The following is a 14,169-nucleotide window of genomic DNA, read 5'->3' as shown; positions in this document are numbered from 1 at the left end:
CCACACTGAGGTGGGAGGAGGGAAGTAGAATGAAACAAACAGACCAAGTTCACAGAAATTTATGAAAATAACATTTAGGAGTCTTTACATTAAAAACCCCCGGGCCTGCTCCCATCCTACAGCATGAAGGGTAAGTCTATGTTCTTCTCCCCGGTGCCCACGTAGATGTAGCCGTAGTTCTTGGTGCAGGGGGCATGGTAGAAGGTGAGACCTGGCCAGAGCAGGCTGCGCAGCACAACCAAGGTGTTGCCTCGCTCCATCTGGACGCTCCAGGACCCTGGGGAGGAGGCGGCAGGAGGTGAGGCCCAGCCCCTCGGGCAGCCAGGTCCGGGTGCAGAGGTACCACCAGGAAAAGGGGGACAATTTTAATTATCCAGGCACTTTCCTCCTTCCAGTTGCCTTTTAGCCATTTCACTGTTCATTAATCTGTCTTTTGGAGGGCAAAGGAAGTGAAAAGAGGGGAATCACAAACCAGTCTGTTTTGTTGTCAGTTAAAGGTTGTATGGAGGAGGGGCTGTTGGCCCAGTGCATTGGGGCTGGAGGACAAGAGACTCCAGACTCCCTCGCACCTTATACTGGGGCAATCACTGGAGACCTGTAGCCCTGGCCTAGTGTGGCCCCAGGATGCCATTTTGCTGTCCTCTAATCCCAGAAGCCTTTTGCCCTGAGATGGGTTAGACCAGACTTGGGGCTCGAACAGGGGTTTTGGCTACTTCAGGCCTCCCAGCTCAACGGCCCGAGCTGGCAGCTGGTAGACTGGGAGACTTCCTTGGCGGGAGGGGGCTTGGGCTGCAGCTAATGAGCCTTTGTCTTTATTGGGTTCTGCCCTGGTTTTCCTTCCTCCAGACAGGAGAAAGTCAGCCTAGGGCAGAGCTGTGCAGCCACAAGGACTTGGCGGGGAAGGGTCTGACTGAGCTCCAGAACTGAGGGAGGGAGCCGCTGTGTGGGAGGAAGGAGCCTGGGAAAATCTCCTCTGGATGCAGATCTGGAGCTTCTATTCCCCTGTGCTCTGAGGCCTCTCCCAGCCCAGCCGCAGCTCTACTTGCTCCCTGCCAGAAAGGCAAAGGCTTTGAAGGTTTTGGTGTTGGACCGGACAGTGATGCACTGAGGGCTGATCAACGCCTTCATCGGCTGCCAGTTCAGCCTGGCTGCTTTGCTCCTGCTGCCCCAGCTTCCCACAGGCCTCCTCCAACCACGGCCCACCCTGATCACTCCACACCCAACAGCCTCATACTCAGTCCCCACCCACTGGGGCCACCCCGCATTCAAGAGACCTGACCCTGCCAGCAGCTCAGCCCTGCTCAGGCTACGATCACCTGCCCTCATCAAAGCCAGACCTTTCTGAGAGTGCAGGTCAGTTGGCTCAGCCCTGCTCGTAGAGAGAGGTGTCCTGGAGCCCACCTTAGCACTGTGCAGTGGCCAGCACCAAGTGTCACCACCCGTGCATAGATAACATCGTGGAAGCCACACTGACTTGATTCAGCTCCCCAGGCCCTCAGTCCCTGCCAGTCAGCCTCAAGAAGAAAGGAGTGGCGAGGCATTCCCCTGGCTCTCACAACCTTTCTCTTGGGCACCCAAGGTCCTCCTTGACCTCCCAGACCTACACTCATCAGAGCTCAAGGCCTTAGCCTATTGCCCTCCTGGTCACTTATCAGCAGACACTGCCTTGGGGCATTGGGGGTGTGACCAAACTGTTTTCCAGGCACTGCAGGTGGCCTTTAACCAGAAGCACAGGCCCTGGGAAGGTACAACTGCCCAGTGCTCCCTTAGTCATGCCCACCAGGACCCAAAGCATCATCTGAAGCCAGCTTCCTATAGAGACAGTCCCTTCCCACCTGGGGAGCCCACAGTTGCACAGCCCTTTGAATTGGGAAGGTCAGGCTCCGTCTTGCTCCTCTGCCTGAGCCAAATACTGCCCTGGAATCCCTCAAACTAGACCATTATCAGGTCATAGGTCACCAGCACCTTGGCACACCCTCTAGCAGGGCTGGTCCCAGCCTGTCCTCACACCAATTTTGCCCACCCTAGGGCTGGCCACCTCTTGCCTCCAGTAGATGAGGGGGCATCTCAGACAAAGCAGCCCGGGCTCATCAGCAGAGGGCAAGGATGCTAGAGAAATACAGTGCCCCCACCAGGGGGAGGGCAGTGCCAAGCAGGCTGAGGGTGCTGGCAGAGTGTGTTAACGGCATGTGAGGGGCTGTCAGCTAGCACTGTCTCCCTCCCTCCCTTGCATTCCTGTCACACTCCCATCCTCCTCTCCATGTCCCTGGCTTAGCTGGTCGCCCAGGAAACCCAGACTCTCAACGTGCCTGGAGTCACGTACTTCCACCTGGGGAGCCGGGCACTTGCTGTCACCTTCACCTACTTTTCTTATTGCAACTGCTGGAAAGGCTGGGCCCAGCCAGCTGCTGCCTCCTCTTCTAGGACCCTGGAGCAAAGAGGTCTCCTGCAGCCCTGGCATTTCAGCTTACTCTCCTGAGTCTCCCCAAACCTCCCCTCCTGCACCCTAGCAGCCACTCTTCTCCAGAAGGCCTGATTTTGGAGGATGTGGCTGGGGGACAGGCCAATAAGTCAGGAGTGGGACCTGTTGCAATTGGCAGGAAGTCATTCTGGGTTTCCTGGCCCCCAGGGGTCACCTACCCACCTTGCTAGGGTGGGAACCTCAGGCTAGAGTGCTATTACTCATAATTACATTAACCTACCCTCAAGGAAGAAAAGCATTAAATTTGGGGGAAGGAGTGGGCCAGGCTGGTGATCAGGGCTGTCCAGGGGCAGCAGATAGATGGCTTAAACCCTCTCCTCAGACCAGCACAACACGATGTTACCAAAAAAAAAAAAAAAAACCCAAAGGCTATGGGTACCTCCCCTCAGAGCAGCCACATGCCCTCCCCGCAAAGTAGAGTCAAACCCTCTAGAGGCCTGGGAACAGACTCCTGTTTCATTGAATGGGGGGTGGGGGTGGGGGGTTAGGGCCAGTCCCCTTGGTCTAGAAAACCAAGCACCATTAGCCAGACTTCCAAGGGACTGGGGTGAGAGGAGCTATCCGCACCCCCTTCCCCAAGAAAAGGCTGATCCTTCTCCTCTCCAATGCCTCTGTCTCCTACCCCTCTCCCCAACTCCCATCACCTTAAAGGCCACTTTCCAGGCAGCCAGCCTCCTTGCTGCCCTCTGCTGCCTGAGGTTGGCATTGCCACTCAGAGCTTGCTTGTGATGGAGTCCCAAGGTCCACAGCCTGGCCGCTGCCTGAGATCGCTGCTCCAGCTGCAGAGTAGAGCAGGGAAGGGAGCTGTGCCCTCCCGTCCTCCCCTGCTGCCTCTCTTGCTGCTCTGCCTGCCGTTCCCTGCTTCCCAAGACAACAATGACGCTGTTTGTGAGGCACGTTTCACACTTCCCTTTCCTGCACAATTTCATTTGGTCTTCTCAAACCCGAATCTTGTTCACGATGGCATTCCAGGTGCCTGGCGCGTCACATCTGCTCAATGACCATTTGCCAATAAGATGAAAAGTTAAAGAGTATTGAATGGCAGAGTCCTACCTAGAGCTCTGCTCTCTCACCTCCTGACCTAGTGCTCCATCCACCTCACCCACTGCAGCCCAAGATCAGAGAATTCTTAGCTGTTGCCCAATACCCACCAGGAGGATGGTCCTGCCACCCCAGAACTAGGTGGTGGCACCCAAAGCTACCCACTACCATCATATTCTGCAGATCCAGGGCGGGCAGGATGGCTCATGAGATTGTAAGTGGGTCCAGACAATATCCCTTCCCCTCCTTTCTTTAGCCAAGGCTGGCCCAGGGACAGGCTGCTGAGCTAATGGCCCACCTTGATGGGCACAGAGAGCAGGAGTCCCAGGGACAGGGACAGCCTAAACCGCATCTGCTGAGAGGTGACACAAAGACCTCTGAACAATTGCTTCAGACCCAGAAAGGACAGGCCACCAAGAGGAAATAATGAACTTTACCTGGGCAGAAAACAGATGTCAAATCCCATCTCTCCCACTAGTCCTGGTGTCCCGGGGAACTCTTCCCTGGGCTTTTGGCCCCGCTTAGCAGCCCAGCCAATTCGGGCTTCTGCCTGCCTGGCAGGACAGTCTCCTTGCTGCTCATTCTGCTCTTTCACCAGCTAATAAGGAAGGGAGTCTGGGCGAAAATCAGAGCTGTCTACTCTCCTCCACTATCCACACTTCCACCTCCATGCCACACCACTGCCCCACCAAAGCATCATGAGAAAAAGCTGGGCCTGACATCCTGGAGGCTTTCTGGGGGTGGCTCTAGGAATAAGGGAGCAGGAGGCTTAGGGAGGTTTCCCAAGGCAAGGCCCAGGTCAGCCCTCCCCTCAGGCCCACCATACAGGAGATGTCAGGCACCCTCAGCTCTCAAGGCCCCAGCACCGAAGGCAGGGACACACTGGGTGGACTGGGAGGTGGAGCCAGCAGCTGATCCTTCAGCCCTGAGGCCCACCATTAGGGCGGGGTGTCTAGGTCCTTAGGCTACTGCAGCTCATCCACCTCACAGGCCCGATCCCGTACCTCCCAAGGGCTTGTTGGGTTCACTTGTCCACTGGGCACATTGGGATGGCCTCACATTCTTTAGGAAGAGTCCCCATGCCTCACATTTTACTTCCCTACTGCTGGGAGAGACATCAGCCTCCTGTGGCCCTTTACCCCAACAGCAGAGCAGGCAGGGCTGATGGGGTTCCCTTAGGAAGCCATCTGGCCAGCTTTGATCTTGGCTACAAAGGCCCTAGCACCCCTTCACCCTCCCTGCACCCACACTGCACAAGGGATGAGGCTCCATCTGTGGAGAGGAGGCACTGCTGCAGTTAGCTCCACCATCGCCCAGTACCTCCTCCAGCCCTGGAGCATCCAGCTGCAGACAAGAAGGCTGAGATGTCAGCACTGAGAGGGCATTCCGGCCATACCCAAATCAGGGAGGCGGGCTGCTGCCCTCAATTTAAGAGGACTCCTCAGCCCATCCCTCAGCCCCTGGCGCTGGGTGCCAACATCACAGCGTTCCTGGCTCCCTTTATTAGTAGCAGAAGTGCAGCCACCTCCAGCTCCTAGCCAGGCTGGGAGGGCAGAGTTGGAGGAGACAAGTAAGGAAAGTTGGGGAGTGTGGCTAGTGGTTGTGAAATGCTCCAGCCCCTATAAACCCTCCTTATATCCCCGCAGGTCCTGAGCCCCTTACCATCCATCACTGCAGGCTTAGCCATGCTGAGGGTGGCTTGACTTGGGCGCCCTCATGTGGCGGAGGCCAGAGTGGCTGTTCCCTGATGGAGGCTAATAACCACTCAGAACCCACCTTCTGGCCCCTAGGGTGCTGCACTAGCTCCCAAGTGGCCTCCTTGTCCCTTCTCAGCACACCCGCTCACCGCTGCCTTACTTCACAGACCTGACCACAAACTGCCAGCAGCTCCTTACCGTCTTGGCCTTCTAGGCTCTCCTAGGGCTGCCCGACCCGCCTCTAAGGCCTTTTTGCACTAAAGGTAATATCAGTAATATTTTTTATTTGAGTTCTTACCATGTGTTAAGCGTTGTTATGATGTATGTATGTTAACTCTGTATATGTGTTCGATTCTCACAACAACCCCAATGAGGTACAAAATATCATTACCCAACCCCCCTCCCCCCCATAGAAATGAGGTAAGTGAGGCTTAAGGAAATTGAGGAGCTTGTTTGAGGTCACACAGCTATTAAGTGACAGAGCCAGAATTCTAACCTTTTCTGTCTGATTCCAGAGCTCTTGCCGTTAACCACTACTGCCATCCCACCCCTTCTAAATTCCAGCCCATGTGGATTGCTCATTGCTCCTCAGGGGTCTGTCTCCCCCTAGTGGTGGGGGTGACTATTGTCCAACTATTCTCTTCGTTTAAAAAGAAACACCACAGTTAACGCCAGAGCCCCGAAGTATAATGCTTTAACATTCACTGTTTCCTTGGGCTTAACTCTCTGCACCTGAGTCTCTTTATCTGTAAAATGGGGATAATAATAGTGTCCACCTCATAGGTTGACTGTAAAGATTAAAATGAGATAAGCCATGGAAAGGACTGAACACAGTGCCTGGCACACAGTAAGCAGTCTCATTGCCTGTATGAATTAGTTGTTGTTATTATCATCATCTATCATTGCTATTAATTATCATCATCAGATTCCCCCCAGTTCTCAGAAACACCAAGTGTCGGGAGGGAAAGAATCAGGGTGCTAAGTCAGTGCCTGAGTCCAGGCCCCTGCTACCTAGAGCCCAGCTCCTATTCTGGCGTACAGCCTCAGAGGAAGAGCATCTTCCCAGGACATGCCCTTCTCTAGGGGCAATGTTCAAGGGAGGGGACTGAAATCCCTGTGGCCTGCCAACAACTGCTGGCTTTGTGCCTGGGCTAGATGGGCCCTGGAGCCAAGAAGGTCTCTGAAGCTGTATGTTTTAAGATGAAAAGGTACCCCGCACATAGCAGGAAACTAATGTACAGAACTCTTTTTTTGTTCCCCTCAAGGGGAATTTTTTTTTTTTTTTTAGAACTCATTTTCTTAGCAGGTGGCTTTTTATTCAGTCAACCAACACCCGCTATGTGCCAAGCACTCCCCAAAACCTAAAACTTGAAATGTAGGTATGGTTAGTATTTTCAAGGACATTTTCAGAAATGTTTGGGGAAAGATTCCCAGCTTGCCTCCATTCAAGACTGCTGTGAAATACTGAGATGCTTCTGTCTGTGGAAGCATATGGAAAACATTCCCATTTTTGTCATTCAACAAACATTTCCTCATTGTCTACTATGAGCTGGGCCCTATACCAGACCCTGGGGAAGCCTCATCCTCAACGACCCACGAAAACAAATCAAACCAAACCTGTTGCCATCAAGTTGATTCTGACTTACGGCGACCCTATAAGGCTGAGTAGAACTGTCCCATCGGGTTCCAAGGAACAGCTGGTGGATTTGAACAGCTGACCTCTTGGTTAGCAGCTGAGCTCTTAACCTCTGTGCACCAGGGCTCCAAGGGTCCACAATGACCCACCAATTCCCACCCAGGCTCTTGGTTCTGCTCTCAAAGGAGAATGGCAGGCGGCATGGCCCACTGCTCTGATCCAGGGGCAGTTCTGTCGTCCTTGAATTAATGAGCCATTACCTCTGGGGATATCATGCTCCAAGGAGTCCATGAAGTCCAGGGAAGGGTCCAAGTCAGCCTTCTCAAGCAAGGTCTTGTTCTTCAGTTCAACAGCCTCCTTGAAGTGGAAGTAGGAACTGAGCTTCTTGGCCTCAGACAAGGACAGTCCTAGAAGTAAGTGACAGGCAGGAAGGGGATGGTCAGCTCCCAAATTCACAACCCTTTTCTGCATTGGGACCACATGGAGGAGCTACCACTAACATAGAACTGAAGGGAAAAGAGGGAGTAGGTTTCTTTCAGCTCAGACTTGGTTCAGATCCTGCAATGAGGAAAGACGGAAGGGGAGGGAGGCGGGAAAAGGCAGACAGCCCAGACCCATGTAAAACCCTGGGTAGGAGCCACATGCTTTCCCATCCCTCAGGCAGAAGAGAGTCAGAATCTAGGGACTGGGTAGCCCATGTCAACCACCAATGCCAGGCCACTGGGCACATCCTTAGCTGGTGATATGGCCACAGCTATTCCTTCTCAAAGGAAGTGGGCAGGTTATCCCTGGGCTCCTGGACACATTTCCGACTGTGCTTGGGAAGAGATGCCCTACTGCCCTTGAAAAGGGCCCTGGAGAACTCACCTTCAAAGGTCCGATTGACGTGGGTGGGTCCAAAAGGTGTCTTGAAGAGGGCACCTCGGGGGATAATGGCCACAGCCTTGTCTATCTGGTCAATGATGGACACCAAGCGGGTTTCTTCCTTGATCTGAATCTGAGGAGACAGGAGAGAAGTCATCCTTCTGCCCACTCACCCCAGGTCCAAGGATCCTCTATGTGACCATGTCACCTGGATCATCATGAATAGATGCCAGGTCCACAGGAAAATCACCGTGGGTGAACCCTCACCTTCTCTCCTAACAGGATTTAATTTCTTTCTTATTTTTATTTTTGAATGGAAAGTACATACAGGTGATGCAAAATTCAAGACTTCCAAAAAATGAGTCTTGGTCTCAGCCCCCCAGCTCTCCTCCCTGGGGTCGACCACCATTAACAATTTCCTGTGCATCCTTCTAGAGAAATGACATCCTACCATCCTGTTTAAATGCTGCTTATTTTACCTTTTTACAATATAAAAGCAATCATGCTCACTATAGAATATTTGGAAAATATAGAAAAGCATGCCTCAGATCATTAAAACCACTCATAATTCCATTTCCTAAAGATAATCACTGATAGACAATATATTGATAAGCATCCTTCTAGTCTCTTCTATGCATATATTTAAAACAAAATTAGGCACAGTTTATGTAATTTTATATCCTGCTCTTTGACTTAACATTATTCCCCAAGCATCTTTCCCTTTCCGTATTATAACATTTTTATGCAGATGAAATCTGGTTACAATTAATATCAAGAGTCTGTAAACAAAAGGACTTCACACAGATGTTGGGGGAAAGCAGCATTTGACAAGAAAAACACGTCAACAGAAGCCCCTCAAGAGTCACTGAGCCACCTATTTCCCATGAGCTGCCGAGCTGGACTATTTACAGAGAAGGAAATGGAAACCAATGTTTACTAAGTGCCTAGGCCAGGGGCTTTACATATGTCACCGCGTTTAATTCAAACAAACCTGCAAAGCAAATAGAATTATCTCAGAAAATAAAACCCAGGCTTGGGAAGGGTAAACTTGTCCGGTGTGAGGGGTCGGGGCTTGCAGCTGGGGCATCACAGACGTAGACCCAGGCTTTTGGGATCACCCAGGTTCAAGTGGAGAGGCTGGGTTTGAATTCTAGGTTTCTCTAATTTCAGACCTTGGGCTCCTTTCCTTTTGACTTAGCAATTCCATTTCTAGGAACTGGTCTTTCATACAGAGTACACACGTGGGAAATAACACGTGTACAAGGTCATTCACTGTGGCATTTTTTGTCAGAACGGAACTTGGAAAGCCACATTTCCATTAATAAGACACTGGTTAAATATATTACGGTACACATGGTAAAAAGAATGAGGAAGCTCTTTACTGCACAGAATAGACAGGTCTGTTGTTCATATAATATACTGTTAATTGAATTTATTTTTGTTAGTTGAAAAAGATAAGGTGCAGAAATGTGTGCATAACATGCTACCATTTGTTGTTATTTTTAAAGGTAAAAAGAGAACACATACAGTAAGGCATTTGTTGAAGTTTGTATTTTCATAAAATGTCTCTGGAAGCCAGCTTCTCACACTTTAACGTGCACTCAAGTCCCCTGGGGATCTTGTTAAAATGCAGATTCCGATGCTGGGGCCCCAGGTTCTGCATTTTTAACTCCCAGGGCACGGTGATGTTTCTGACCAGACCACACCGAGTAGCAAGATTCAGAAAGATACACACACACACACATTACTCTTCCCCAGAAAGACAGCACGGGTGACTGGTGGACAGGGATGAGAGGAAACTGAGGCTCAAGGAGTTAAGTTTGTCAGGTGGGAGGCGGCAGGGATTACAGCTGAGGCGTCACAGACCTAGAAAAAAGGTATCACCTTTTTACCTACATTTGACTTTTGAACCATGTGAATGCATTATCTAGTAAAACCTTTTTCATACAAAAATGTAGGAGCCTGTACTCACTCCCTTACCCCCGAGTGCACACAGATCCCTCTTGCAGCCCTCATTCCAGAACCAGGCTTCTACAAGGGCTGCCTGTACACTCCATCCTGTCGCTCAGGAGCTGCATGACCCTGGGCAAGTCACTTAGCCTCTCTAAACTTCAGTTACCTCCCCTGGAAAGTAATGTACCAACTTCATAGAGCTGTAAAGACTAAGAGGCGACACACGCATGACAGCATGGTGCCTAAACACCCAATACCTGTCCCAGCAGGAGTGGAGTAATTCATAATAGTAGTTTTTGCCATGATTTCCATTGGGCTGGGTTTCTGCTGGCCAAGCCCTCTTTATCCAGGCCCTCCTTACCCTTGTCCTCTCCTCTTTACTCACCACCACTTCTTCTTCAAAGACCTTGTCACCGTCGTTCATCTTCTGCAGCTCCGTGTGTTCATACTCATGTGAGGGGTCCCCCATGAAGCGGCCGCTCACCACAGACGTCTGCAGCAGCATCTCCTCCGTGGCGGGGGGCAAGAGGCTCCACTCCATGCAGTTCAGACTGCCAACAACATCCATATCACCCCTGGAATGCACCCTCCCTCTCACCCAGTCTTCCGCCTTCCCTTCTCCTTAGGGAATCAGCCCAAGCTGTGGGGATTCATACCTTTCTCCCAATGCTGTTTTGAGACCCTTAGAAGCCCTAAGTGCTAACAGTACACCCTACCACCCCAGGTGATGCAAATTCAATTTTATTTTTTGAAAGGCCATGAAAGGTTCACACACACACAGAAATTAAAATAGTGTCTTCCTAGATATCTGGGCTGTGAAATTCTGGAGAAGTTTCTGGAAGCTGAACTTTCCTCAATCAAGGGTGTTCTTGCTTTAGTGGGGCTCTAAACTCATGCTCAGCCTGCCTACTGAGCCAACAGCACAACCATCTCCCCTCTGCTTCTCAAGGAAGTCCAGCCCATGCTTAAGGATCTGTCCTCCTTTTAGGTCTTCAGGAGCACTGCCCCTTCTTTCTCACTTCCAGGCAGGAGAGGCAGTGCGGCCCTCCCACTCCTCTGTAACCCACTCAGTGTCAGTTAGTGGTTGCATCCCCAGCCTGGTCTCTGCTTATCTTCCTTGTTCTTCACTTTCCACTGGCCTTCTCAATATAAAACTGCTCAGCCTTCTAAAACAGCAGCAGCCATCCTCAAATCCACATCCCTTCTAGAAAATTCCCTTTTCCTCTCTCTCCTTCCTCTTCCCAAGCTCCGAACAATAGTCTCAGGACAATAATTTGCCCTATGGGTGCCTTTCTCTTCCTCAATTTCACTCTTCAGCCTGCTACACTGTTATTTTTGCCCCCAACACTCCAAGGAACTGCTCAGGAGATCATCCATGGGCCCTAAAAGCCAACAAATGCTTTTCCATTCCTGTTTCTTTTGACATCTCCCTTCTCCCTCTTCCAGTACCTTAAGTACTTCCAAGGCACTATTCTTACGCCTCTTTTTCTCTCTGCAGTCTCACCCACCCGACTCCTGGGCTTCAGCTGCTGCCTAGTTGGCATCCAGACTCCAAACCCCTCTCACCACCTCCACTGCTTCCACCCTGGTTCAAGCCACCATCTATTCTTGCCTGGCTATTGCAGTCCTCCTAACTGGTCTTCCTGCTTCCACATCTGCTCTCCCTTCAGTCTGTCCCCACTCAACAACCAGACTGACCCTGTTAAAACCCAAGTCAGATCATATCACCCCTCTATTCAGAAACTTTCGACGGTTTCCCTTTGAGCCAACTCCTTACAATGCCCCACAAGGCCTTGCATGATTGTCTCCCCACCTGTAACTTCTCTGATCTCATATCTGACAATGATCCTCCTCCTCTCCAGCCACATTAACATCTACAGGGTTCCACAAACTCACTAAACACACGCCTGCCTCAGAGCCTTCGCACTTGCCACATACTTGATTCCCTCAGTCCCTTCAGATCTCTTCTCAAATGTCACCTGATCAGAGAGCCCACCACTGTCCACTCTTTTTAAAATAGCACTCCATCCTGCATCTCTATCCCCCCTTTACTGCTCTAGTTTTTGTCTTAGCACTTAGCACCATATGACATGTGTTATGGATTGAATTGTGATCCCCAAAAGAATTGTTTAAGTCCTAACTCCTGTACCTGTAAATATGACCCTTTGGAAATAGATTTTTCTTTTGTTATGTTAATGAGGTCATACCGGAGTAGAGTGGGTCCTAGACCTATCTATTCTGGATGGACACACAGTGGAGAGACAGACTCCGTATGAAGATATATCTATAAGCAGCCAAGGAACACCAGAGAAAAGAGAGCCCAGACTTGCCTATGCTCTGAGTTCGAACTTCTATCCTCCAGAACTGTGAGGAAATAAATTTCCGTTCTTTAAAGCCACCCACTTGTGGTATTTTTGTTACAGCAGCACCAGTTAATTAAAACAACATGTAATACATGGATGTATTTACTGTCTGTCTCTCCCCTCCACACACATACACACTAATAATCTAAGCTCCATGAAAACAGGGATTCTTTCTCCTTTACCACTGAATTCCTGGTACCTAGATCAATCAATGCCTGGCACACAGTAGGTCCTCAATAAAGATATAGAAGAAAATGAAATGAGTCCCAATCTCTATTTTCAGCCCAAATTTCTCTTCTGAAATTCAGATCTGTATTTTAACATGTCTTCTTAACACCCTGCACCCCCGGCACCTCACACCAAACTCACTATATCTTCCCTAGACTGTCTCCCTGAATTTTCTCCCAGTGAGTGGCACCAGCAGTCACCTTGACTTCTTCTTCATCACCACCACCCCACATTCAATCAGTCACAAATCCTACAGAATCTACCACTTAAATCTTCCCAACCCATTCCCACAATCTCCCACCCATTCACTCAGCTACCCCTTCCTTCCAGGCCCCCTCATCTGGACACTGCAATAAGCTCCTAAATGCTCATCCCACTTCCAGGCCATCCTGCCCACTCATGTCTGAGCAGGCTCTTCTTGCTTAAAACCTCTCATGGCCCTCTATGTTCGACGGGACAACATTCAAACCCCTTGGCCTCTCCATCCAGTCTCACATAACACCCTATGCTGCCACTGTCACGTTTATCTACCTGCTGTTCTCCAAAACACCCCAAGCCCTGTCGAGCCAACAGGTGTTTGCAGAACTGTTTCCTCTATCCAGCATGCCTTTCCCGCACCTTGCTGGAGAACTCCTGCTCATCTTTCAAATCTCAAAGGAAGTTATTTCTTCAGCAATCGTATTTAATTGCGCTCCAGGAGAATGCCTCCCTCTGGCCCTCCTTTGTGTACTAGCTCTGTTCTAGTTTTCACACACCATGATGTCATTTCTGGGTGACACATCTGCCCCCCCAGAATGTGGACAGCTAGGAGACAGGGGTGCGTCTTAGCCACCTGTGAAAGCCCAGGTCTAGCACACGCAGCATCCGATCAATGTTGGACGGATAGATACATGGACAGATAAGTGAAGTCTCCAACTCCTGCCTCCTGAACGGACTGCTGTGTAGGGAGGTGAGCGCCTCGCCATCACCGGGGGTAGTAAAAAATAGGCTGGATGGTCCTGAATGGTAGTGTCCAGGGAATTTTCGCCAGTTCTAAACCCCTTACAAGAGCGCCTCCTGCCTGCAGGGCAGACATCACTGAAGATGCTTCTATACCCAACGCCAAACAACGTCCCCCAGAGCTTCCGATCCTTCTCCAAACAGAATCCTTCGGAATGCCAGGTCTGACACCTGGCCCGCGCCTGGCTTCTACTCCAGGCCTCCATTCTCCAAGAACCTTCACCTTCCTCCGCAGGTGTTCTTGGCCCTGCCTCTATTACAAACCCATCTGTACCTAAGTATCTCTTGTCGGCTCCTGGACGAGAGCCTGTCCTCCTAGGACCCCGCCCCACCTTCCCCCGCCCCCTCATCTCCCCGCCCACTTCCGTTCTACTCTCAGGTTCCGAAACTCCCAGTTCCAGCAGTTCAATCCTCAACCAACTTTCCACGCCCCTTTCTGTCCCCAGGCCCCGCCCCAGGCCCCTCCCTATCCATCCCTCTCAGATCCTGTACCCCCGCTTTCTTGACCTCGTAGTCCCAACCCCTCGGCCCCGCCCCTTCCCAATCCTTTAGGGCCCGCACAGCGTCCACTTTCGTGTCTTCGCGAGGCCTCGCCCGCCCCGGGTACCGCGTCCACCTGTAGAGGGTTTTGCGCGGTGCGAGCTGGTCCTCGGTCAAGCCCTGCGCGATGTAGTAATCGGCGACCAGGCCGAGGATGCGGCCCCAGAAGAGGATCCGGTCGTAGCGGTAGTCGCGTTTAACCAGCAGGAGGGAAGTGAGCAGGGAGGCCCGGCGGTCGGGGCTGAGGCCCTGCCCACTGCCGGACGCCAGCTCCAGCGACAGTAGGAGGCTCTCGGAGTCCATCAGGCCAGCGGTTCTGCCCAACGCCCGCCGGGTTGCTAGGAGAAGTGGTCTCCATGGAGACCA

The 14,169-nt window shown here is 51.3% G+C and overlaps 1 protein-coding gene across 4 annotated transcripts; it reads right to left on the bottom strand.

The window, feature by feature from the left end:
• Positions 1-43: 43 nt before the first annotated feature.
• RSPH9 (radial spoke head component 9) lies at positions 44-14,127 on the bottom strand. Of its 4 annotated transcripts, XM_064286666.1 has the most exons (6): positions 13,880-14,127; positions 10,059-10,224; positions 7,724-7,853; positions 7,067-7,263; positions 3,822-3,898; positions 44-277 (listed from the first exon to the last, which is right to left on the bottom strand). In XM_064286666.1, the coding sequence occupies exons 1-6, from the start codon at positions 14,104-14,106 to the stop codon at positions 85-87; spliced, it is 990 nt and encodes a 329-aa protein (XP_064142736.1). In that variant the 5' UTR covers positions 14,107-14,127; the 3' UTR covers positions 44-84. The 4 variants fall into 4 exon arrangements, with proteins under 4 accessions (XP_064142736.1, XP_003403943.1, XP_010585738.1 ...); XM_003403895.4 differs by lacking the exon at positions 3,822-3,898 and having other exon boundaries at positions 7,117-7,263; positions 13,880-14,121; XM_010587436.3 differs by lacking the exons at positions 44-277; positions 3,822-3,898 and adding an exon at positions 294-430 and having other exon boundaries at positions 7,117-7,263; positions 13,880-14,124.
• Positions 14,128-14,169: the final 42 nt, after the last annotated feature.

The sequence above is a fragment of the Loxodonta africana genome, chromosome 1 (genome assembly GCF_030014295.1).
Source record: "Loxodonta africana isolate mLoxAfr1 chromosome 1, mLoxAfr1.hap2, whole genome shotgun sequence".
Lineage (NCBI taxonomy): Eukaryota > Metazoa > Chordata > Mammalia > Proboscidea > Elephantidae > Loxodonta > Loxodonta africana.
Note: the sequence above shows the minus strand (reverse complement) of the source record. Positions and strands in the feature narration are given on the sequence as shown.

Bases quoted from the DNA above. Each gene is read 5' to 3' on its own strand.
- RSPH9 (XM_064286666.1), bottom strand. From the start codon at position 14,106: ATGGACTCCGAGAGCCTCCTACTGTCGCTGGAGCTGGCGTCCGGCAGT. The intron at 3,899-7,066 runs GTGGGCCATGCC...AATTGTTCAGAG, and splicing joins ACTGCCCCTGGATCAGAGCA to GTCTTTGTGTCACCTCTCAG. The intron at 278-3,821 runs GTGGGCCATTAG...CCTCCTCCCCAG, and splicing joins TGCTCTCTGTGCCCATCAAG to GGTCCTGGAGCGTCCAGATG.